Raw genomic sequence first — 26,048 nt, 5'->3', positions numbered from 1 at the left:
AGTGCAGAGCATCCAATTTCCAGCATTTGCAGTTGCCTGCAGGGTATTAGGCAATCTCCTTGGCTTGGGGAAACACTAAGTACCATAACGTGCTTTTCTTTGTGTTTTTATGGTAGATGGCAAACCTGAAAACATTGCTAAATACAGATTATTCATCCAGTGAAAACAGAATAAGGGATGTTCAATTACACCTTAACATTCTCCTTTCCTTTAACAACACAGGCCTACTCACGAAAGTATATGAATAGTTTCTGTAAAAAAATAATTCAATAGTCCTACCACTCTCCCCAGAGAGCTATACTACAAAAGGAGAGTCCTCCCTTCTAGAAAACAGGATTTTCAATGGTAAAAGCTACAGAGCACAGACAACTACTTGACACTGTTTAATGGGCATTGTAGACAGAGGGTTAAGGAAGAATTCAGGTGCAACACTTAAATTTAATGTCTGTTCTCTTGTTATAAGAACAAATCAAATAAGATTTTTATGGACTGCATTGCAGTTGTGAGATTTGGTCTCACATTGCCAGTAGTCTTATGAATGAATAAACAATGAATCTTATTTATGTTATTTATTATTACACTATTTCCAGCTATGGAGAAGCACGATAGAAAAATTGTTACCCATGGATTCTGACCACTCATTGCATTCAGGATGCAACTTCTTTCTTTCTTTCTTCCTTTCTCTCTCTCTTTCTCACTCCCTCTCTCTCTTTCTTCCTTTCTCTCTCTTTCTTCCTTTCTCTCTCTCTCTTTCTTCCTTTCTCTCTCTCTTTCTTCCTTTCTCTCTCTCTTTCTTCCTTTCTCTCTCTCTTTCTTCCTTTCTCTCTCTTTCTTCCTTTCTCTCTCTCTTTCTTCCTCTCTCTCTTTCTTCCTTTCTCTCTTTCTTCCTTTCTCTCTCTTTCTTCCTTTCTCTCTCTCTCTTTCTTCCTTTCTCTCTCTTTCTTCCTTTCTCTCTTTCTTCCTTTCTCTTTCTCTTTCTTCCTTTCTCTCTCTCTTTCTTCCTTTCTCTCTCTTTCTTCCTTTCTCTCTCTTTCTTCCTTTCTCTTTCTCTTTCTTCCTTTCTCTCTCTTTCTCTTTCTTCCTTTCTCTCTCTTTCTCTTTCTTCCTTTCTCTCTCTCTTTCTCTTTCTTCCTTTCTCTCTCTTTCTCTTTCTTCCTTTCTCTCTCTCTTTCTCTTTCTTCCTTTCTCTCTCTTTCTCTTTCTTCCTTTCTCTCTCTCTTTCTCTTTCTTCCTTTCTCTCTCTTTCTCTTTCTTCCTTTCTCTCTCTCTTTCTCTTTCTTCCTTTCTCTCTCTTTCTCTTTCTTCCTTTCTCTCTCTCTTTCTCTTTCTTCCTTTCTCTCTCTCTTTCTCTTTCTTCCTTTCTCTCTCTTTCTCTTTCTTCCTTTCTCTCTCTCTTTCTCTTTCTTCCTTTCTCTCTCTTTCTCTTTCTTCCTTTCTCTCTCTCTTTCTCTTTCTTCCTTTCTCTCTCTTTCTCTTTCTTCCTTTCTCTCTCTCTTTCTCTTTCTTCCTTTCTCTCTCTTTCTCTTTCTTCCTTTCTCTCTCTCTTTCTCTTTCTTCCTTTCTCTCTCTCTTTCTCTTTCTTCCTTTCTCTCTCTTTCTCTTTCTTCCTTTCTCTCTCTCTTTCTCTTTCTTCCTTTCTCTCTCTCTTTCTCTTTCTTCCTTTCTCTCTCTTTCTCTTTCTTCCTTTCTCTCTCTCTTTCTCTTTCTTCCTTTCTCTCTCTCTTTCTCTTTCTTCCTTTCTCTCTCTTTCTCTTTCTTCCTTTCTCTCTCTTTCTCTTTCTTCCTTTCTCTCTTCCTTTCTCTCTCTCTCTTTATCTCTCTCTTAATCTCATATTACAAAGAAACAATACTGCAAGGACAGTGAGATAGGATGTATTCTGATTAGCTCAAACACTCCTGCAGATTCCTTATCTGATACCTTATTCAAGAACATAATTTCAATACAAACAGTTCAATAGTAGTTTCCAATGCACAATTTATATTCTTACCATCTCACATTCATATTGAATAGGGTATTTCATAAGATTTCTTTCATTATTTTTCTGACTTTTCTATTAATTCTCAGTCTACTATTGTGGGTGAGTTCTGAACTATCAAAGATATATACAACAGGCTACAGGTGCATTTATGTAGACTGCAGCAAAATGAAAACATTTCATATCAGGTTGGGTATTTCAAAAACATGGGACCTAGATGCAACCAGCCTCATATTACTATATTCCTACTCACATAATTTACACAGTCTGTTTCAACACCCTATTCCTTCTCCAAAGCAGATCAGGACACACGGTTATTTCAAAGAGGAGAATTTCTGACGTATCTGATTGAAGACTCGAGCACAATCCAGATGTTCCCAGGAGCAAAGGGCTTTGCTATTTTATTCCTTTCTCTATTTGCTGTGTACTTACAAGGGAATAAACACTATTTTCACCTGAAATTAGAGTTATTAACTTAATCAACTAGCCAGTCTTTGCTTTAAATGCAATATAGGAGGGGAAATCAGGACCATCTGGTCCCATTGGAAAATTATTCACATCCTCCTTGAAAGGAGGTGAAGGAAATGAGTGCTACACAGGAGTGCTCTTTGAGGAGCTGACAGGTGGTCTCAAGAGAAGATTGAAGTTTAGCTATGCAGTGTCTCTCTAGCTGTATGGATTAAAGGTTCCCAGTCACAGTTTCCCTAAAAAGTGTGCATTTAGCCCTTAGTCTGTGCTGAATTCACAGAAGGCTGGAAGAAATTTTAAACGTGGAAAGTGAACAGATTTAATTAATTTCTTAACATTTACATCTACAGGCATACTGGAATAATATAGAAAGGAACCTACTAAAAGGCTGGAATTACATTTTAAAATGAAAGCTTTGGAAACTCTATTTCCCACAGAAAAACAGACCATGTAGTCACCATAACTTTTTCCAGGTGCAGCAATGGATAGAAGCACCGTCCGTAGTAAAGCTTAAGCTTACCTTATGTCCAATGGGTCCTGGCAAGCCTGGTGGGCCTCTCTGCCCCTAAATGACAGAGCCAAAACCAGAAAACAGTCACCATACAGCCAAACAGGAGCCTGGACTTTGAAACAGTGAAGGTAGTAAGAATCCACACTGCTTCACTCCTTGACTCACACAGTTCTGGCAATATTTAACTGATAACATGTAAGCAAATTAAATAATCTGCTAACTTGGCTATAGTCAAGTGCTTTTAGAGAACTCCCATCAAGCTAATAACTTTTGTACTTGTCACAAGGACAATGGCTACTCCTTGTGGAGGTCTCCATTTTTAGTGGCCCCCCTGGCACACTGAAGGGATTTTCATGATCAGAAATACAGCTTTAGTTCTTCCTCCCTTTTCAGATGTAGCACTGACTTGCAGAATTTTGCACAACCACATCTTTCATACCTTCTGTAGACAGCCTGCAAGTACTTGTGACAATGCAACTTAACTCTACCAAAAATCCACTACTCTCCTGCAGAAGTTGTGGTCATCTATCTCGTATTGAACTACTCTGCTTAGCAGTGGTACTTACCTGTTCTCCATCTTTACCTTTACCAGGCAAACCTGGTTCTCCAGCAGGCCCTGGCTCACCAGCTGGCCCAGGTGAACCCACTTTTCCTTCTTTTCCAGGATCACCCTGTGGAAGACAAACCACCAAAACTCTTAGTAGCATACTAAAGACCATTCTGCCTCAGGTCTTTCATTTGGACTGAAAGATATGTGTTTTTTCTAGCCTTCTCATATGAATTTCTCTTGGCATCATGAGAACTTCTCTTTTAGGGGAAGCTTTTTTCTTCAGTAATCATTTTCTTCTATAAGCATTTATGATTTTCCTTAAGGAACCTAGAACGAGACTTCAAAATGTTTTGGGAACCAGGTATATGAGCCAGCCCTTGGCCCACACATGACTCTGAAGCAGCTATCAGTAACCTAGAAGATTATTTGACTGAAGGGTCTGGGGTTCATTCCCTGTTGAACTCCATATATATGCATACACAGGGCCATGTTTCTGATTAATCTTTCCTACTCCAGCAAACAAAGATCAAAACTCCAGGATGCTGGGCACTGGGCAACATGTAAGCAAACTGCAAACCCCTGACATCAGAGAGCTCATTGCCTAGCTATGAGATGGGATATAACTGTTAGGTCAAAGCAGGCAAAAGGTAAGTGAGGGTACACTGAAAAGCTGAACTAACGATCCAATTACAACAAGGAAGAAGAAATCTCAGTTTCCTAACCATGTAAACCAGTTGTTTTGGGTTCTTTTTTTACTGTTTGGATTTACAGTGGTAAACAGGAGGTAATTAAAACACCAAAAGCTCACTGTTTTCAGGCAGTGAGGACAGTAGATGACCATTGCATGAATGTGTAGTAGTGCCCTCATCATATCCAGTTGTATCTCAGTGATTTTATCAGGTGAGTTATAAAGCTGCAACCTTTTAGCATGTGTAATGGAGAAGGTCAGATAGATGATCTAATGAGCCCATGTGATTTAACCACCCACAAACCTATGAAATAATTTTTCAGTTCAGGCTGCCTGTTTCCAATGTTACTTAAAATGTCCAAAAGGAAAGGAAGGGACTAATCCATGAAAGAAAAAAAAAATAATCACCTTTTCCCCCTTTGCTCCCTCTTTTCCTGGTAGTCCAGGTTCTCCAGGCACACCCTGGAAAGAAAAGAATTTTAAAGCTTAAAACTTTCTTTTTTTTTAGGTAGTATTTGATCCTAAAGCAAATGGATAGGCTTGTGGGCTCAGAACAATCTATCTCCATGATTAGTATCAGTTTTACATTTCCCAGTACAGACAACCTGTAATCCAGAGAACACCACAAAAGAGATGTACCAACTGCTTAAAGGAGGTTTTGAGCTTTTTTTTTAAACATAAACCAGCAAAATGAGACATTGAGCTAATCTCAGATTTGTGCATTCTCCTTCTACCAATAACCATTCATTTAACTCTGAAGAATTAGGAACTGATGAGGATTTATTACCAACAACCTCCCAATCATCACCTGTGATAGAGAGAAGCCAAAGTCTCACAATATTAATTTTTCATGGCTACTGCTCTCCAAAGCTATACATTGGGAAACACAGCTATGCTCATTTTACCCTCTATTTCAGTTTTCAATCCTTTTCATGTTTTAGCAGATCTCAAAGGATTCCTTGTCAAAATAGAGATGATTTAATGCTCCAAATTAAATACTGTAACTTCCTAACACACCAAAACACATTATGGATTGGTACTCCATTTTAAGATGTGAAATGATTTCTTGGCAACGGTAGGATTGGATTGACCTCCTCACAGGATGGGGGCAAAAATCACATTCCTTTCTGCATCAGCAGAAATTATTTCCAACTGTATTAGCTTTTATAGGTAATATATTGGTATTACTGGTATAGAAGTTTGCTTAAGGGAATATGAAACTGGAAAAGGTCTTTATTTTAATATCATCTTTCAGTTTGAAATTAAATCACTACATTAATACAATTAAATCCTACATAGCCTATCAATTAGTAGAAAGACAATTTAAGATTTCTTGGATTACCCAGCAATAAACTCTGCCTTACAGAGGCCTCTGTGCTAAATTGCTGTGTCTGAATACATTACAACATGGGGTCTGACTGTTGTTTTTAACTTACTCCGGTGTAAACTGAGAGAAACTCCACACACACTTGAAAGAAAATTACACTGGTGGAGCAGGGAGTAAAATTAGCCCAAAGATTATTCTGCAAACATGAAAAGCTGTCATGCATATCTTAACAGCGATGAACATCCACTGAGGTAAGGAGAACACTGAATCAATTTCAAGGCTGTGATTGTAGGATCAAATACTTGCATGTTTACATAATACAAATCAAGGAGTTCACAATGCAACTTTTGTACCAAGAAGCCATGTTTTCAAAGGGAAAGGACAAATGAAAATGAGGCAAAGGAAACAAAAGCAGAGAGTAAATAAAAATATAATTTTTTTCTGTTGAAGAGCTGGTTTCAAAAATTGCTTTTGACAATTTGATGAGAAATGGAGCAGCTCCATGCCTACCTCTTGCTTCAAATGAATATGAGACTATGTTTCGTGGATACACCATTCCCAAGTGCCTCCAGATCTTTCAAGTCAACCATAAAAAAAAATTGTAATGAAACACAGCCTTTTGAACCTGATAGCAAACCCCAAGGAAGGAAAAAAAGAAACATTAAATAATGAAATCAGGGCACAGATAGGAAAACAAATACACCGGTGCATACATACCACATTTCCTGGCAAGCCTCTTGGACCTGGGGGCCCTGCTGGTCCAGTTACACCCTGTTTTAAGAAAAATGAAATGTGTGTCCATGTATAATTCACAACTTGTGCCACTACAGGAACAAGATGTTCCAAGTGAGATTAGAGTTCATGTCAGACAAGGTGTTGTACAAGCACAAAGCAAAAAATAGCATTTTTGTGAAACACTTTGTAGTGTAAAGAAGCATGAAACAATACAGAATGGATGAAGACTCTCTTTGGGAGCTTAAAATTACTCTCCATCAAAATAAAACCTAAATCTACCTGAGACAAAGGAAGAAAAGTCTGGGCCTGAAACATCAAAAGAACAGAGGAAAGTATGTTGGTTTATCATTGAAATAAAAATCTAGGTCAACAAAATATGCTTTGTTGATAATTCTACCTTCCTCCTCTCTGGGGAACAAAACCTGAAAACATTCATTTCCACTAAACAGATGAACAGCTCAAACCATTCAGAGTGTTACGGTTCTTAACTGCAGGTCTTTTCTGCCTGCAAGAGAAGGCTTTACAGGGTGAGAAAGCCCATGTGTGCACTGAGGAACACATGGGGGCATGAGAGGACATATATTTTGGGATTTATATCACTGCAGATGTTTCCCTCTCCATCTTTTCTGCAGCCTGCTTCAGGCACTGAAAGGCTGCAATAAATTCTCTTTGGAGCCTTTTCTTCTCCAGACTAAACAACCCCAACTCTCTGTCTTCATATAAGAGGTGTTCCAGCCCTCTGTTCATCTTTGTGACCTTCCTCTGGACTGGCTTGTACTGGACAGTGGGGAATGGCCTTAAACTGAATGAGGGTAGATTTTGATTAGGTAGTAAGAAAAAATTCTTCTCTGTGAGAGGGGCAAGGAACTGGCACAGGTTGCCCAGAGAAGCTGCGGATGTCCCAACCCTGGAAGTGTTCAGTGTCAGGTTGGATGGAGCTTTGGGTAACCTGGTCTAGTGGAAGGTGTCTCTGCCCATGGCAGGGAGGTTGAAACTAGATGGGCTTTGAGGTGCCTTCCAGTGCAAACCATTCCAGGATTCTCTGTTTGGGGTTACTAGTCTATATGTAAGCATTTGCCTCTATACCCGACTGCATCAGGTTGAAGTTGCTTCCTCTACAGATGCTTGTCACTCTGCGCTGGCCAGGGTTCCCCATCACCATAGTTTTGCAAGGAAAATGATTTCCATCAGCATCCACAGCCCCTAATCCTTTTAGGGATAAACCAGACAACCTATCTAAAATCATCATCATTACACTGAAATAATCTGCCTGAGTTGGAGTTGAGTACGAGGAATCCCTTCTTCTGGAAGAGCTGGCCAGTAACATCTTGCAGAAGGACAATGCAAACAGCTGGCAGATGACAAAAATCTTCCACAGCACAGCTCTTCACAAACTGAATGTCTATCTGTTGCCTTTGGCTCAGTAAAATAGAATTCAAGGTTTTCTCATTTCTGTGTTCTTCACAGCCACTGGTCTATGAGCTAACAGAAACATTTGGAGCAGTGGCAGTCAGTGAAAGGAGGGGAAAAAACTATGGTGCTCATATACCTGAATTAACATATCATTAACATCCTCCAAGCCACCAGGCTGTACAAAGAAATGAAACCAATGGATAGGTTTGATGGGAGGCAGGTGGGGTTTGTTTTGGTTTTTTTCCCCCTTACCAGAAAGATTAAGGAGTCCCTCAACAAGGAGTTGGGGGGTGGCAGTTCAGAATTTAGGGTCAAAGCACTGCTAGAGACAATGTCTAAGCACAGGCCCAGGAAGGAAAACCAGGAACACAAAGGTGGGAGAACTTTCAGCGCTCTAGGATGCTTAATTTGGACTACCTATTCCCTCCTCTCAGACACAAACATGCTTTCTCTTAATCATTATTTCAAGGAGTTCTTCACTCTTCCTTGTCTGCTTGCAAAGTACATGGCCTTTTAGTCAGCCTCAAAGGTTTTATATACTCCCACAATAATAAAAAAGGAATTGATTCCTTTGCTGTTCTTTAGCACACAGACAACAGCAGCACTCCCTACAACATATGCCTCAAAAAGTGGTATGTGAAGATTCCTCAGGTGATGAGTCTGTATTAAAGAAAGCAGAATAGGCTAAAAAGCCTAAAACCAACTGTGATCAAAAAGTAATTCAGGCTGCAGATGAGAAACGAGCTCCCTGCACCAGCTGGCTGCCTGGGCTTGGCTTGTATCGCAGTGCAGTAACAAGCTCTGACGGCACCTCACCCAGAAACGAGGGCATTTTGTTAGAGAGAGAGAGATTTGGCCAACAAAAGATGCACAGTTTAGAGCTGGCTTGACTGGGGCATTGATCTGTTTGGTGCAGCTGTGCCTGTTTGCCCACAAGCAATGACTCTTCCAGCTGCAGCTTAGGATGTGCCCGGTGCCCAAGCAACCTGGGACTGTGAATCTGCAAAGCACCAACTTCAGAGTCCCTTCAAGCGTGCTACTATCAGGGAAAAATGCTGCAATACAGCTACTCACAGTCTCTCCAGGAGCTCCAGCTTCACCCTGGGCTCCTTTCTGGCCCTTCGTGCCCTGTGTGGAAAGAAGAGATACCGGCTGATTAGAGATGGGATGGGACTGCCTGCCAGACAGAAAAATTTCAAGATGCCTGAACGTGCACCAGGCAATGGTTTCTGTTAATCAATTCACAGAGGAGTTTAACAGCTGAGGAAATGGCTCCCAGTTCTCTGTGCAGTGAGAAAATGAAATATAAAAATAAAACCCAGAGACCTAAGAAGAATTACTAATGACTGATCAGCTCAGACACTGCTTCTCAGAACAGGATGCTGAAACGTGCAGACATCCATCTGGGTGAAACTCCTTCCTATGCTCAGAGCTACCAGCTACTTCATTTCCAGCTTAACTGATGGTCTCCTCTCCCTGCACGTGGAAAGTTTTACCTGCACAAACCACAGTCATTTAGAGATGGTCAAAACAGACCATAGTGCAATGGGCTTGTCCCAGTCCTACATATTATGTAGCCCCCTCCTCAGGATTTTGGCAAGAGAGAATCTACTTACTGAACAGTGCCCCATTTAGCAGATGTTAATAGTTGCATGGTAATACTGTATTTTTATTTTTTTTCATAATGCTAAGACTGCTGTTAACCTGTTTAAACTCTTGATGCCCAAGTAATAGCTGACTATACAGCTTGGCTGCTGCACAGATAATGGCAGAGTGAACACCCTCCCTTGTTGACATGAAAACATAGCTTGGTGATGCCTGGAAATAAGAGATGTAAGCCAAGAAATTTTCAGAAGATAATTGAGACTATAAAACCATTTTACCATGAACCATAATGCATTCAGGGTCAAATGGGCTGGAGTGGAATCTGAATGCTCTACAGTATTTTGCTAACATACTGCAGTAACTTATCTGCGAGACCTGTGGTTCAGTGGCATCAATACAAGATGCCCTCTTGAAGGATCCTGAAGTTAGACCAAGTCTCCCAGACAATATCGCTCGTACTGCAGAGATGCCATGTTTCTCCTTTGATTCTCTCTGTGTTGTCCTGATGTCCAGCATAAGTAAATACCTCTGCAAGAGTCCCTGACTTACAACAATGAGGAATGTGAAATGAGCTATTGGTGGAGAGGGGAAGAACTATTTACAGAGATATAGATCTTGAAAGCACCCCTCTCTGGTGATGTCAAAGATTTTCTTCAAGATTGGGGCATCTTACCTGTAGTCCTGCAGGTCCTGGGACACCCTGTTCACCTGGGACCCCAGGTAATCCCTGCAAAAACAGAGGGAGATGAGGAGATGTGAGAAAATTATCATTTCTTCTCCTGAGCAAAAGGGGATGTTTCTTCTTCCTCCCAAGAATGGGCGCTTTTTAAAGAGGCTGTGGCTGCACCAGACTGTGTCTCTCTTGAGGCCTCCATCCCAAACAATACACCAAATGCATAATTTAGCTGGGCCACATCACTTCAAAAGCATTTAATATATCCTGCACAACCTTAGTGTCAGCCAAGTTCTGTTTAGCAAACCCCTTAGTCCTCTTCTCAGCCCCTAAGGCCCAGAGCTATAAATTAGATGCTTAGTTTTATGTCATGTAGCTTTCTGCACACAGCTGAGCACCACTCTCGCCATTTCTGATGGCAGAGGTATCCCATCTATGAAAGGGGCATGTTCCCCCTGCCTTCTCCTTCCAAAACAGGCCACTCTCATGTCTTCTTGCTAAAGTTCAAAACCAACTGAAGAAAGACTTGGCTGTGCTTACAGGTTCTCCGCTTGTTCCTTGATCTCCTTTCTCCCCTTTTGGTCCAGGTTCACCCTTGGTATAAAACAAGACAAAGAAAGAAATAAAAGCTATTTCCATGGTTGAAAGTCACACTAGTCATGTACATTTCTGACACAGAGTAGCTTCCTCAAAGGATTTTGAGGACAATGAATCAAAACTATGATACCACCCAGTAAGATTTGGAGATCTTTTCTAGACCGTTACGATACTAATTACAAAAATGTTCAATTTGAAGTGAGAACAGTTTTCCCTCAGAGTGAACAGTAGTTAAAGAATTTAGTGTTCCACAATTTGATCAATTCACTTTCAAGGTATTAAAGTGCTAGCTGATATGACCAAGAACAGGAGTGCCAGTACCACTGCATTGCCTTTCTCTAGTACCACTAACCTAACATCACCTTACAGCTGGGGAAATTATCACACACACAGACAGTTCTCTGCTCCATCTACACAAGAGGTCTCATCCTGAACACTTCCAGATATGTGCACTACCCAGCTTTTCCACCTAGCTCTGTGAATATCTCTATACATTCATACAACTTCCCTTCCCTCCTGCAACATCAGTACATTATTTTATGCACCATTATTGTTGATTAATAGGATTAATTTATTTCTGTTCTTCCTCCTTACGCTAAATTGAAGATGCTTTCACACAGAAGTTCATCAGCTTTGTTCTGAGTTCTAGAACAATAATCAATAAGTACATATTCCTGCTTTTCATAATTTGAAGAGGAAGAGCACACAATTATGGAACTAGCTGGAATAAAACAAGCCCTACACGAATACTCACATTTGTATATTTATATGAACATATGTATTCAGGCAACAGCAATCGTTACTTATTCATTATTTATCATACAAGGTGTTTCAATTATGCAATCAAGGATGAGTAAGAACATCAGTGACTTAAGCTACGTGCACATGCAAGGAATAGTGATCAGTCAAAATGCAGAGCCCAAGACAAATCAGGCTGAATTTTATTCACATCAGCTATTTGCCAATCATTTCTGCAACACCTGGGAATTCAGAGTCCATTTGCAAACGATTCTCTAACAGACAAAATAAATGTAACTGCATAAATATTACTTAGCCTGTGTTTATTATGCATTATGAATATTATAATAGATGATAAATAATAGAGGAATGCGACTCTACAAGTAGCACCCCGTTAGTACAACTGTTGATAAGGCAGACCTTCATGCCATCTAGTGGCCTTCAGAAAGACGACAGGACCACCTAAAATCAAGCAAGGAGTCCTATGCAACGGACCTGAACGGTTGTGCCTGGACTATGTTTAGCATAATGACATTTCAAGCTCTGAAACCCTCTTAGGAGAGCAAAGTGACCAACCACAGACACACGGCAATACATCTGTAGGTAGGGATGGTGTTACTAGGTGGCAATGAGGGCACATTTTAGGAAGGAAAACAAGATTGCAAAGGGAAGAAGTAACTCAAAAGTAAAGGGACACAGGTTTTTTTAATATTCTCCTTTCTCCCACTTTTTCCTTGATACTTGACTTGCATGTTAATGAAAAAATCAGAAAAATTCCACTCTAATGTACTTACACAGTCACAAACATGGGTAAAGGCAGTCTTCCTTAACCCATCCCGCCAGCAAATATCCTTGCAAGTCCTTCCAAATTTGCCCAAACTGACAACTATCCACCCAGACTGTCTGTTAGTGCTCCATGTTGTGGAGACCTCTGCCCCCGGCAGCTGGACTTAATCCACTGCCACCCTCTTCTTTCCTACAGCTCAATGAACAGAAACGATGCGGTGAGCTAACAGCTGCCACCAACCTGAGCCAGATCAGTGCTTACAGCCTCCTTGACCTGCTCTCAGCAGTGCCCTCCTATAATCTCAATTAAGGTGTTAGTCATTTCTGCACCACTTAAAGGAGAGAAAACACAGTGGGGGCTCAGCTGTGCCCAGCTGCAGTGAGAGATGGAAGGCAAAGTGAGGAGCCATTGCCTCGGTTACTGCCTTTGCCTGTTTTTACCTGAGCACCACTGTGGTTCTCACATTCCCCATCTCTGAGAATATTTAATAGTTTTACATCACTGGCCTAAATAAGCATAAAAAGGTTTCCTGCACCCCAAGAAAGAAACTCACACTCGCTCCACCGTTGCCCTGCTGCATCAGTGAGTTTCTTCAGAGCTCACAGCACAGGCTGCTCCCAAAACACACAGCAGAGCTGTGGTGCTGGGTAATGGGAGCTCAGACTCACTTGATCAGAGATTTTCTATTTCTGACAATTACTAAGCTGTGTTCTAAATTAAACTGATTTTAATGATTGTCCTTGTTTCAGCTGAAATAGAGTTAATTTTCTCTCTCATAGTCAGTATAGTGCTGTGTTTTGGATTTAGTATGAGAAAGATGTTGAAAATGCACCTGTTTTCAGTTGTTCCTAGGTAGTTGTTGTGTCTATGATAACTTTTCTGCTTCCCAGACCCTGAGGGGTTCACAAGAAGCTGGGAGAGCACAGCCAGGACAGCTGACCCAGGCTGGCCATGGATGTATTCTGAACAACATAATGTACTGCTCCATACATAAGCAGGGAAGCTTGGTGGAGGCAGATTGGCTGTTTGGAAACAGACTATGCATGGGGTTGGTTATATTTTCCTGCATGTGTCAAGCAATTGTTCTTGTCCATCACTTGTCATAAATATTATTACAATTAGCATTCTCTTCATTTGTTATCCTGTTAAACTGTCTTTATTTCAACCCATGAGATTTTTTTCCTATCTTCCTCCCCTTGGAGAGGGAGAGGTAAGTGAGGGACTGGGTGGTGCTTAGTTACTGGCTGGGGATAAAACATGACCCTAGTAATAAGTAAATAGAGTAATGGTGTTGCTGCTTTTTTTGTTTCTTGTCTCCACCTCTGTAAGTTGCTCCCCAGTTACTAAACACCACACAGTCAATGTAAAGCAATAGCAAGTACTATGTTTTGGAGAGTGTGTGACAAGTCTCAGCACCCTGCTGGTCTTGCAGCCTTTGTAAAATAGCCCATAACACTCTCCTAAGGCCTATCACCACATTCTGACACCTTACTTCGTAGAGCTGTAAAACAAAGGTAACTATCCTTACTACACATAACTATCCTTATGTTCCCTTCTCCCAAGGCAATGCCACAGGCAGCCCTGTGCTGCAGTATGACCACATTCATCTAGCACATGGAGAAATCCCAGTGATCTGGCCTGCTGACACACTTTGAGCCTCTTATTCTTTACTGACTAGCAGCTCATTTACAAGAGTAATGAACTCAAAGCAAAGAGAGAACTCTTTCTGTGACTGTAGCACTAGACCACACAAGATGTCACTGTTCTGCTTATTTCCATGGTATATTATGCTGCTTTTGGCTGGGACAGAGTTAATTTCCTTCAAAGTAACTGGTATGGGCCTATGTTTGGATTTGTGCTGAAAACAGTGTTGATGACCCAGGGATGATTTTGTTATTGCTGAGCAGTGCTTACAGACAGACACAGCCTTTGCTGGTTCTCACACCACCCCACCAGCGAGTAGGCTGAGGGGTGCACAAGAAGTCGGGAGGGGACACAGATGGGACAGCTGATCCCAACTGACCAAAGGGATATTCCATGCCATATGATGTCATGATCAGTGTATGAGAGGATAGGGGAAGAAGAAGGAGGAGGGTGTGTTCGGAGTGGTATTATTGTTAGGTGTGATGGAGCCCTGCTTTTCTAGAGATGACTGAACACCTGCCTTCTCATGGGAAGTGGACAATTAATTCCTTGTTTTGCATTGCTTGCACAATGTGCACATGTGGCTTTTGCTTTACCTATTATGCTATCTTTATCTCAACTCAAGTTTTTTCACTTTTATTTACTCTTCCAATTCTCTCCCCCATCCTGCTGGGGCAGGGGGATTGAGCAAGCAGCTGCATTGTGCTTAGTGGCCAGGTGGGGTTAAACCATAATATTCTAATATATTTATATATATATATAATTTGCAAACTACCAGGGGGAAAAGTGAAACAAAGAAATCTGTCTCTATTTCCACTACTATCTTGGATTCCTATTTCCTTCCTCAGTCACTGAAGAACCTGGCACATGCACTTTCTTTTCTAATGGCACTCTTACAGTCTACCTATACTACTAATACCCATCATAAAGCCTCCTGATCCTTACCAAGTTCAGTAACATATCAATAGTGTGATTTTATATAATGCCAGGTATTTATCACTGTGTGCTGCAAACACTCTTCATTTAAGAGGCTGGGAAAGCATATAGCTGTGTCCTGGCCACAGCTGGCTTGGATGCTGCTGTTACCAGGACAGCTGTGTGCTTCCCATCTTGTCCGGTGACAACGGTGAAGCTGCCCAGAACCAGACTCAAGCTAAGCATTTGACTGGAAGCATTTCAATAACACAAAACACTCTAAGGTGTTGTGTGTCTGTCAGATACAAGAGGCAATAAGCCAGAAGCCGTGTTTATTAGAGATGTTACTTACAGGAATCCTGGGGTGTGGGGTGAAGAAGGCTGTCTGGAAGAAAAAGCAGAGTGTTAAAACAAGCATTGCCTGTTTTCCTTGAAATGCAATAACTGATGTAGTCCTCTTGTCATTTCAGATTACACATCCCATATATCCATCAGTAAGTTTATAAACGAGCAAGTCATTGTAACATCTGGCTGTTTGGAAAAGAGCCCACAAATGTCACATATTGCCTGGGCTATTTGAAATATGGCCATAAACTCAAAAACATCCCATATGTTCCACTGTTATGAAAAATTAAACGAACTTTAACCTTGATAGTAAGTTTAATGTTAACAATTTCCAACCCACTTTTTGTCATGGAAACATTCCGAGTATTATTAAATTTTCCAACTCCATGGCTGTGCTTGATCCACCAAAAAAGGATCAAGTTCTGTAGAGAAGAGCAGCATCTTTTATCAAAATTGATAAAATTAGGAAGAATACTTTAGTTCCTGATAAAATGGGGATATCTGGAAATCATAACCTACTTCTAAAGCTGGAATAGATATAATTTCTCCCTCCAAACACAGGAAGGTTGAGCAGTTTGGCGTGTCTTCTCTATATCTAGCCATACTGTACTGTGTTTGTAAGCTGCCTTCTCCACCTTGACTAAGACAGATTTATCCTGAGTGTTCTAACTGCAACATTCTGGTGTGATGCAGATGGAGTCTTCCTATACCATACCATGAAGCCCCCTTTGGCACAGTCTAAAGAGACCCAACTAGTGTCAAGGAATAAACTACAACACCTCCTCCATTGCTACATAAAGATCTGAGGGCACTTGATTTTCACCAACAGACCTTGATTCAAATTCTCTCCATGACGTGACTGTAGCAGCTGTAACTAGTGATGGTGAGCAATGCTGAAAGGTGGGTACCTGCCATCTATGACTGAGATCAACCCTCTTGTTAGAACAATAAGCCTGTTCCTAGTGCTTACTCCAAACTGCTTACTCAGATGTTGCTGGAGGGAACTCCTAATTATGCTCATGTTCCCAAATGAAATTTTGCAGGCTCATTATTATTATTATTATTATTATTATTATTATTGTTGTTGTTGTTGTTGTTGTTGTTGTTGTTGTTGTTGTTGTTGTTGTTGTTGTTGTTGTTGTTGTTGTTGTTGTTGTTGTTGTTGTTGTTGTTGTTGTTGTTGTTGTTGTTGTTATTATTATTATTATTAAATGTGCATGCAATCAGGTATGACTAGTTTGTGGGTTGGATTGAGTCCTGCACCCAGAATGAACTTTGGGATGGGAAGGTCTTTCTGAGCTTACAGCATGTCACTTTATGTGGCAGAGGCTCTTGAAGGCTACAGGATTACTGAAGCTGAATCCTCCAGCCCTAAATTCATACCAATGAAAAGTGGAACCTTCTGTTCTTCCTGGAAGGTGAATTGTTCCTCAAGAACACAACCCTTTCTACACAGCCATGGAGTTCACTGGCATCCATTCAGACCCAGTCTTTTCCTGAGGTCTCAGTTAGAAAAACCTAGCTCCCCCTGTATGAGCACATCTGTATGAACACGTTCCCTGTTTTCAGTTCCCACAGATGCTAAAAACCCACAAATTCAATTTAAGTGCTTTCACAAGGCAACAAATTACAAAAATGCTGTTTGCAAAGAGGGAGGGTAGGCCATAACTTCCCCAAAGAATAAAAAAAAAAAGACCAAATACACCTTGATACTACTTCTCTGAAGCAAAGGGAGATAATATCAGACTAAATGTGTCCTAAAATGTCTGCAGAGAATCAGGGATCATGGAAAGCTTCATTTCTGAGGAATTTGTGTGGAGAAAGTGTGATAATGCCTTCAACATTGTTAGAGCACAGAACACAATCTTACTTACAGTTCCAGGTAAGCCTGGTGGTCCAGGGGAACCTGTATCACCCTAGAGACAGAAGAAAAATATAACTAGAATAGAAAAAAATGCCCAAATAAAAGTCCACATTATGAGCTAGAAGATGTGACATTACCAGATGAGATGCAACCCAATGACAACCTCTGAGCTCAGTGACACTGAAATCCCATCCATATCACTTCTCTGATGGGTGGAATTTATTCTATTGCTCTGGCCAGAATTTCTGCTCTCCTTGATTTGTTGCATACAGGATTCTCACTTTGCCCTCTTTATCACTGTATGACTTTATCATTGATCTGTGAAGTCAGATCAATGAACTTCAAATGTCACCCCATCCAGTGTAGGAGTGATATGGACTTCAATTTGTGTTTTAAATTCAAGTTGATCAAAAATCTCCACTGAAAAATGTGTATTAGATTGGTTTGTGGATGGAAAAAAATCCTCTATATTTCATCAAAAATGTAAGTTTCTAAATCCAGTTCTCACCCCCCATAGGTGGTGAAAGTCACTGGTAAACAAGAGCTGATATATCCTAGGAAGAACAAAATGGTAGCCACTTCCTAATTCCTATTGCCACTATAAAGAGGGTGAGTTTTTCACTGTACAACCATAGTCATAGAATCACAGAATCATAGAATCACAGGTTGAAAGGGACCTTTAGTGGTCATTTAATCCAACCCTTCTGCAGGAAGCAGGGACATCTTCACTAGATCAGTTTTCTCCGAGCCCCATCAAGCCTGACCTTGAATATCTCCAGGGCCTCCACCACGTCTCCAGGTAATCTGTTCCAGTGATCAGCGACCCTCACAATGAAGAACTTTTTCCTAATATGCAACCTAAATCTACCCTTTTTGAGTTTAAAATCATTGCCCCTTGTTCTGCTGCTACATGCAAGTACACAGTCATCTGCAAGGATGGTGCTTCATCTTCATGTTGAGTAGTTGAGTGTAAATTTTGGTGGATATCACCTTTGTCTAGTTGTCTTGTTTTCACTGAAATTAATAGTATTGGCAGAAGCCCAGAGCATTCCTTAGAATATCGTTCTAGCACATCACAGGCAGGCACAGAAAAGTTCCTGAGAGTTTAATTGCAGGCTCATTTCTATCACACAATATAAAAGATGAAAATATTTCTTGAATTAATGACACTGCCCTACTATTTCTTGCATTACTCAGTAAATTGTTGTCTCTGTCCCACACCCCCTTTTCTCTGCTGCTTCCTGCTAAGGCTCAGTTAACAGGCTTCTTATGTTTCTAATCTTTCTCATGTATTCTCCTCTACTGCTTGTCTCTGCGCCCTTGCCTCTTTTCCTTCCTTATTTAAGAGGACCAAGCACATTTCATGACTCACCTTCTCTCCTCTTTCACCTTTCAGTCCATGGAGACCATCTTTTCCTTTTTCTCCCTAAAACAGGGAAACAAAAGCTGGAAATAGGCATGTTTTGATTTGATTGGATCAATCCCACTAGAATATTTTACACTTTCAGCTGCTTTTGCCCATCCTCTAACATGCAAGCAACAAAACCATAACACTTTAGAGATAGCTTCATAAAATCCACGCTATTTCCAAAAGCCAGTGAATACCAATTAAGTAAGGAGAGCAGCAATCCTAAATCAACTTCGAAGGAGAAGATGCAGTCTGATGCACTTATACTGCATGATACCACCATCTGATGCAGTTTTAAACCCCAGATTTCTTCTAATTGGACAAGAAAAGCACCTGAACATGACTTAAGAACCAAAGTGGACATTCATACTAGCAGTTTTGTTTATGGTAAAGATTTCTGAATCAACCATTCACTGGTGTCTACCTCTCTATTTCACCCGGGTAACTTGATCATCTTGAGATCATTAACAAGGACGATGTGAATACTCCTCAAAGCATATATACAAAATGTATTTATTCTGCCTTCAAATAATAGCTTGACCCACATTTCTATGATTTTATATATAGAGAGAATATATTCTATATCCTCTGCTCTGCAATACCTACAATACAGCAAACTGAACAGTAAAAGCCCAAGTGATTTTAGGTTCTTCTTGCCCACATTCAAGGACACAATCAGTTACCAGGAATACAAGCCTTGTACATGGCTAAATTTACTGTCAGGCCCTCAATACAACTATTTCCCAGTATGCAACTTCCTAGTCAGGGCAGGCAGTAGACATCAGGACTTGAATGGAAGTTAGGCCATCAGAAAATGATTCAACCATCTGGAGCCTTACCCAAGACTCAGTGACAAGGTAGATTTGTGATTTTTTTCTTGCTATATATTTTTTAATTTTCTTAAATCAGGTAGGTATTTCTGAAAGTAAGGCCTAAAGACCACTGTACCTCTTCTACTGCCTCACAAGTCATAACCATCTGAATTTAGGATAGGCACAGTTCACTGGCATCTCTGCTAAAATCAGGAAGAGTCACTGGGCAGTAAAATAGATTTTTGTAAGGAGCACCCAATGACCTTGCTGGATGCCAACAAGCTGCTCACCAGAGCAATCACACCAAGAAAGAAAACTATCTAGAGACACTTGAGATAAGTCCTCCTGGAGCTAAATGACAAAATAAAAACTCAAGTTGTGGCTCCAAGTCACTCACCTGATCTCCTTTTTCTCCCTTTAATCCAGGTAAACCCCGATGACCGGGAAGACCAGCTTCACCCTGAGAGTAAAACAAAGAATATGTGAAATCTAGAAAGAGGCATTAAGTATGGTTTCTATTAATAAAGTCTGTTACTCTCAAATATAATTAAGAAAGAAACTGCAGAATGGTGGGTCAAACACTTCTCTCACTCATGTCAGTTAAAAATGCACCAAGTCTGCTCTTCCATGTAGTCTAATCTAGCCACAGTGCCTTTAAGGTGGGAATGATGAAAGACTGATTTAGCTATCTCTTTCCATGTCTGGTAATAGACTGTGGATTTTTCAGAACTCATGATGACTGCAGATGGTTTCTTCTTGATACCTAGTGACTCCATCATATATATGATGTAGGCCAGAACCTGCCCCAATTTTTTCATGGGAATGATTCTAAATGTAGCTTGTGGAGAAAGCAGAGGATTAGCTTGATTATCAAATTATTTCTTATTCCTGGAAAATTAGTACTAAAAACTTTTTTTTTCCCCATTACACTGTTAACTGACATCTTGGAATTTAGAAGATGTTTTCTTCATGCTGCTCTGTAGAAGGACCAAGCAAGCAAAGAAAAGCAGCTTAAATGGAACTTTTATTTTAATTTTTAATCATCTAGTCTAGTCTGGAAATGCAAAAACTGCATTGTATTAATCTGAACAGTACAACTATCACTGGATTAACAGATCTAGATTTTTCTGGATGACCTATTGCATATTTGGATTTCTTTCTATTTGAAAGAAACCTTTAAGTTTCTATTTCATAATACTTGCTATAGGAATAATTGCAATCTCTGTGTCATGTTGTTTGTTCTAAACATACCAAATCTTCTCAGATTTAGCTCCAGGTTGAGTCAGTTTGTCATCTGAAATTAACCCTGTGGTTTCCTATTTGTAATTATTCTACCTGCCCTTGTAGTTTAGATTCACAAAGGATCTCATTCATGGACAAGACTCAAATGCACTGTGTGTTACATGAACACTGAATGAAGAAAAGGTGATCCCTGTTTTAAAGAGATTATCTCTGAAGGGTAGGAAGAGTCAAAATATTCTCATTATACAGATGCAAGGAATCTGTAAAAGAAATTAGATGAGGAACAAAACACTTTGGTGATGGTGTATGACTAGGAACATCAGTGTGATGTTTGGAGAATTCTAAAGCAAGCAACATTTGGTGACAGAGGGAGTGTTGCTTTATAAGAGCCACTGCAGAATCCTGGCTGATGACGAGAACCAAAACATCATGAGGACAATCAGGATGTCCAACAAAGAAAATAAAAAAAGGGTGTGTGTGTGTGGGGGGGGGGAATTTGGAGGAATTTGGAGAATTTGTCCATGATGCTAATTATGAAATGATTTTTCCCTGTCCTTATCTCGACTCCTGAGCCTCTCAATATACATTTTCTCCCCTATCCAGTTGTAAAACTGAGTGATAGAGTGACTTTGGTGGGCATCTGGCCTCCAGCCAGGGCCAAACCACCACACTGTCTCACACAGGTTTCTCTTTCTACAGATTTTCATATTACAGTTGAAAGTACCATGTGGATAATAATGTTAACATTTATGGTTAGTGATCCTGACTGGGCTGTTAGACATCTGTGTGCTTTAGAAAGTCCCAGGACATTTCCCAGGGTCTTGACTAAGTTAATAAGTTGTCTGATGAAACTCAAATCCTAATAAAAAAAGACTAAGGTAACTGTAACTTTTAACAGTCACACAGGGTGTTTTCCTAGCAAGTATGTACAAATTAGAAACAACAGTTTCACCCCTTGCATCACATTGTTACAAATAAGTTCCTCCTCTAGAACCAGCACCTTGGTTTAATGTGATGTGTGAAGGAAAATAAATATTTTTAAGCTATTGTGCCTTCTTTTTCTTCCTTAGACACCAGGAAGAAGATTGAGTTTTCTATGACTCAGTGAATAATTGGATTTAGCATATTTATGATCTGGAATTTTTGTATTGTTCTGTCCAACCATGAGTCTCATCCACTAATCTGTTGCAATTTCAATTGCAGATGCAAATGACGTGCACTGATCTTATTATTGGCAAATGGCTTTGTTATTGCATGTGGTCACTCTACATCACTCTGAGAGGTAAGTCATGCTGCTGAGACTATTTTTCCCGCTCACCTGCTCACCAGGTTGGCCACGGATCCCTGGCTCACCCTGGAAAAACAAAAGCAAAACTTGAACATCGCAAGGATCTGACCCTTTTGTAAAAAAACTTTCTCATTAGTAAAGCAAGAAGCATCAAACAGGGTTTGGCATTTCAGAACACCATGACCTGAGAATGGCAATGAGCCACATCTGCTCATCCTCTTATGCCTCCAACTTTAGAAGAATCTTACTCTCCTGACTTCAGTATAAGACTTTTCAAAATCAGACCTTGACTGATGCAATGGCTACATCAAACTATGAAATAAAATACTTTACCTTAGGGCCAGTTTTTCCAGGAAAGCCTTCCTCACCCTTTTCCCCTTGTTCTCCCTGCAGGGAACACAAGAAGTTAATAAACAAACTCAGTGCAGCATGTTGCAGTCAGTGGTGAGGAACATTTTGACTCAAATCCCAAGGATCACTTCGAAGAGCTAAATGGAGCCATGTGAGGATATGGTTCCTGGAATATTTTTCTATGTGTTTGCAAACTCCTCTCTAGCACCAGTCACCCTACTGGAATATTTCTGAAATAACTCAGCCACTGTTACATTAAACATGTCCATAGTGAATTACCTGAACAACATAACCTCCACTCAATTTCTTCAAATTGTACTTGATTACAAAGTCTACATCATTTCTTTAAAAAAAAACAACCCAATAAAATTTTAGGTCTGGGACCTGGGCCACTGGGTCTCTTGGGTAAATTCTTTGAAACTGATCTTTCAAGATGGATGGTGTCAGCATTGAGAGCAGAGACTGAGGTAGATTAATACCTGGAACACACTGTGTAGGTGGAAAGTGAAGTAGGTACTACACAGGGCTGTGGATAAGGTCCAAGGATTTATTTAGCCTCAGAAATTTGTTATAGTCTCCAAAACCTTTATCCACCAATAAATGGCAGCTGAGGACACTGCTCAAGCAGTCAGTGCAAGAGGAAAGTATAAATGTAGTGTGTTGTTTGAACAAGTAAGGGTCATAGTGCTCAAGTATCAGATGCAAGACCACCACTGCTGATACAATCCAAGGTAGTAGATGGTTAAGAGCTGTTAGCTTTATTCTACTATAGTGCCATCATCCCCAAAGCCTAGCTTGTCCTTCATAGTCAAAATATGGCACATTTCCAGATGGCCAGTCAATCAGAGTCTTGAGTACCTCTACATCTCCTATCTCCCTTTTCCCACTGCAAAGACAGCAGAGGAGACAACTCTTCCCAATCTGCCACTTGTAGAAGTTTCAAATGGGGCATAAGAAGTAGGAGATAATGAAGAGCCGCCTTTCTGCCACACAGACATGTGAAAGCCTTAGGCAGATGCCATCTCTTCTTTCTAGCCCTTCAGGGAGGAAAGCAAGGAACATCGACAAGGGGAATCAACTTTTTAAAAGGGTAGACAATGGCAGGACAAGGGGGATGGATTAAAACTAAAGGAAGGAAGGTTTAGATTAGATATTAGGGTGAAGTTTTTTACAGAGAGAGTGGTGAGGTGCTGGAACAGGCTGCCCAGAGAGGTGGTGGATGCCCTGTCCCTGGAGATGTTCAAGGCCAGGTTGGATGGGGCCCTGGGCAGCCTTGAGTAGATCCAGTCCTGGAGGTTGGTGTCCCTGCCTGTGGCAGGGGGGTTGGAGCTCTCTGATCCTTGGGGTCCCTTCCAATCCAGACCATTCTATGATTCTATGATCTCTTCCACTTTGTGTCTTGGACATATGCCAGTGTCACTGGCTTTCCTGAGTGACAGTAGAAGATTCTCTGTTTGCACTCAGGTGTGTTTGCCAAATGAGAGGCAGCATTTGAAGACCGGAAGAGTATGTCTCATCCCTGCTGTATTTGCAACCAGCTCCATCGTCATAGCAACTCAGTACAGTATAACTACAGCAGTTGACTTGGTCCCATACACTGGTGACTTAGTGTATGGGAGTGTTAAGGTGGAGTTTGGCTCTGGAGACACAGTCCCATTCCTACATACCCTTGCTATCTAACCCAGATAAGCTGCACAGGTAAGCACATTAATACTGGTGTATGTGGTGTCACTTGCCTTTTGACCTGGAAGCCCAGGAAGTCCATTGAATCCATCCTTGCCAGGCAGTCCCTAAACAAGAAAAAATAATTAGCTGTCAGTGCATGCTCTTAAAATTGTCAACAGCAAGCTCAGCACAAGCATATTCAGTTCATCCCTCTTGCCACTGACCTATGTTTATGGAAAGAAGAACCACCTCATGCATTTTGTTTTGCAAAACCAAAGTTCTCACAATTCCCGTATCTGCATGGGTTTTTTTCCAGTATCACAGTTTTGGTGAATGACCACTGGATGTCAGTGTTGTTACAGAGAACAAAACAGTACAGCACTTTCATGCACTGTGGATTCTTAAATAACTTTAAAAAATTACGGTTTTTTTACTTCTCATTCTCTGTAAGTCTCTATTATCTCTAGCTATAAAGGTTTTTTAAAGTCTATTTCTCCTTTTAAATATCAGTAATTTCTTATACAATATGTAGACTCCTAAAATTAAATTTTCAACACATGGTGACAAAATTGTTCAGCAAGATAAGAATTAAAATTACTTCCCATAAAGCATTTAAAATGGTGATAAAAAAATGTTATCACATTTCTGAGTGTCAGTCAAGCCTCAAACACTGCAGGCTGTAGGTGGCACTTCTTAGTATTAGGTATTTCATAACTCTACTTTCTTGACTGAACATACAACAGAAATTGCTGTGCTCTGCTAAATCCGAGATTTTAATTCTAAGTTCTTTGGCCTGATTCAGGAAACTCCAGGTTTAGAAGAACAGTATCTTGCCAAATGTAAAATTACTTTTGAAAGGGAGCACATAAAGAAAACATCATGGTCCCAATGTGCAGGAATAGTGGAGCTGCATCTGGTAAAACTCTTGCTCACAAAAGGTGTCAGAGGCTAATGTCTGCATTGAAGGTGATAGTGTTGGAGCCCACATTAAAACCCTGAGTGCAGACAAGTTGCAGGAAATGAATCAAAGACTTGAGAATTAAATTATGTGAAGTCATGGGGAGCATGGAGGCAAGAGAAGCAGTTCCTCAACACTTACAGCTGGTCCCGGTGGTCCAGTTTTACCAGAAACTCCAATTTCTCCTGGAAGACCCTGAAAAATGAGACCAGAACAACAAAAAAATAATCAGTATTTCCATCCTTTGCAGCTACCTCAGTGGTACAATTTTCCCTTCCATGGCAGTCAGGTCTTTGCTGTGGGAGGTCCTGAAAACACTGAATTATCCCTGGGTAGCACTGATGTGGTTCTAATGCTCAGCACAGAGAAGCTGTCCTCGAGGCCAAGCTGTGGCTTTTCAGTGAGAAAATACAAGACAAAACACATTGCTATAGGTTCTGACTCAGTTCCCACTGAAACCCACGATCTAAACGTCTCCCCAGCTATTTTTATCTCTTCTTCATATAAAACAAGCAAAAAAAATACCCAAAGCCTGTTCTCTTACCGGTGATCCAGGTGGTCCAGGGGGTCCAGCAATACCTGGGGGCCCTGGAGGTCCCTGTAAGAGAGAAAGCAAAATTAGTTTATTAAACTCTCCAATAGTGGCTGAAAGTCTCAGGTCTTTTCTTGTGCAGTTGGGGCCCTAATTGAAGCAAAAGAGCACTGAGATTTGTGTCATTAACTTGGATCAAAAAAATGCAGGGTGCCAGGGAATGATGCTCATGTGCAGAACAGAAACTCCCATTTAACCCACTGATTATTACTGTTGCAAGGTGAGCTCCATCCTCTGCTATTGGTCAAGAGTCAGAGGAGTTGAAGGACACCAACGGTATTCACAGAATCACAGAATTGTAGGGGTTGGAAGGGACCTTGAGGGATCATTGGGTCCAACCCCCTTGTGTTGTAATGAACAACATAAAGTTTGATAAGTAGGATACCTTATGGTATCCAGCCCAACTTAATCTTGATTAATGTTATTCCCCTCTGCAAAAAGATTTCTGAAGTAACTACTGAATGGAACAGGCTTGTGGTTGGACCTTTTGGGGGTGGGAGGGCTGGGTTAAAAGAAATGCATCCAAGAGAATGGAGAAACAATGTAGTATATCAGATGCTTTAAAAGAAATGTACCACTATTTCAGTGTTCATTAACCTTGTTGATAATGAAAGGTCCTCACAAACTCAAAGTTCAGTTGGAAATGTCCTGTCTGTCTTACACATCACCCTGCAACAGACATTTCTCTTAGGAAAAATATTGTCTCAGTAGCCATACAACTCACAAGGAATTTCTTTTTGTGTGTTGAACAAATTCTTATATTTGGCTTCCTAGATGAGAAATCTGTTTCCATACTCAACAGATCTTAACAGGTGGAGAGGTGTTTGTTACTCCCAGTATCCACTGTAGACAAGACAGGATTTCTCCTGTGCTTAGAATGAACATGTGGCCATGTA

General features: G+C 40.6%; 1 protein-coding gene across 1 annotated transcript in view; it reads right to left on the bottom strand.

The window, feature by feature from the left end:
- COL22A1 (collagen type XXII alpha 1 chain) overlaps positions 1–26,048 on the bottom strand; it is a gene marked incomplete at both ends in the record, with an annotated part of 207,127 nt that overhangs the window by 42,034 nt on the left and 139,045 nt on the right. The window contains 16 exons of the mRNA XM_084280247.1: positions 2,965–3,009; positions 3,522–3,626; positions 4,602–4,655; positions 6,238–6,291; positions 8,743–8,796; positions 9,947–10,000; positions 10,487–10,540; positions 14,980–15,012; positions 16,847–16,888; positions 18,209–18,262; positions 19,454–19,516; positions 21,617–21,652; positions 21,920–21,973; positions 23,674–23,727; positions 24,702–24,755; positions 25,105–25,158. Coding sequence (XP_084136373.1) covers positions 2,965–3,009; positions 3,522–3,626; positions 4,602–4,655; positions 6,238–6,291; positions 8,743–8,796; positions 9,947–10,000; positions 10,487–10,540; positions 14,980–15,012; positions 16,847–16,888; positions 18,209–18,262; positions 19,454–19,516; positions 21,617–21,652; positions 21,920–21,973; positions 23,674–23,727; positions 24,702–24,755; positions 25,105–25,158 — 864 coding nt within the window. The remainder of the gene's footprint in view (positions 1–2,964; positions 3,010–3,521; positions 3,627–4,601; positions 4,656–6,237; positions 6,292–8,742; positions 8,797–9,946; positions 10,001–10,486; positions 10,541–14,979; positions 15,013–16,846; positions 16,889–18,208; positions 18,263–19,453; positions 19,517–21,616; positions 21,653–21,919; positions 21,974–23,673; positions 23,728–24,701; positions 24,756–25,104; positions 25,159–26,048) is intronic.

Source organism: Gallinula chloropus (assembly GCF_964237585.1).
Source record: "Gallinula chloropus genome assembly, chromosome: 2".
NCBI lineage: Eukaryota > Metazoa > Chordata > Aves > Gruiformes > Rallidae > Gallinula > Gallinula chloropus.
The sequence above is the reverse complement of the archived record's forward strand: the minus strand, read 5'-3'. Positions and strand labels throughout refer to the sequence as shown.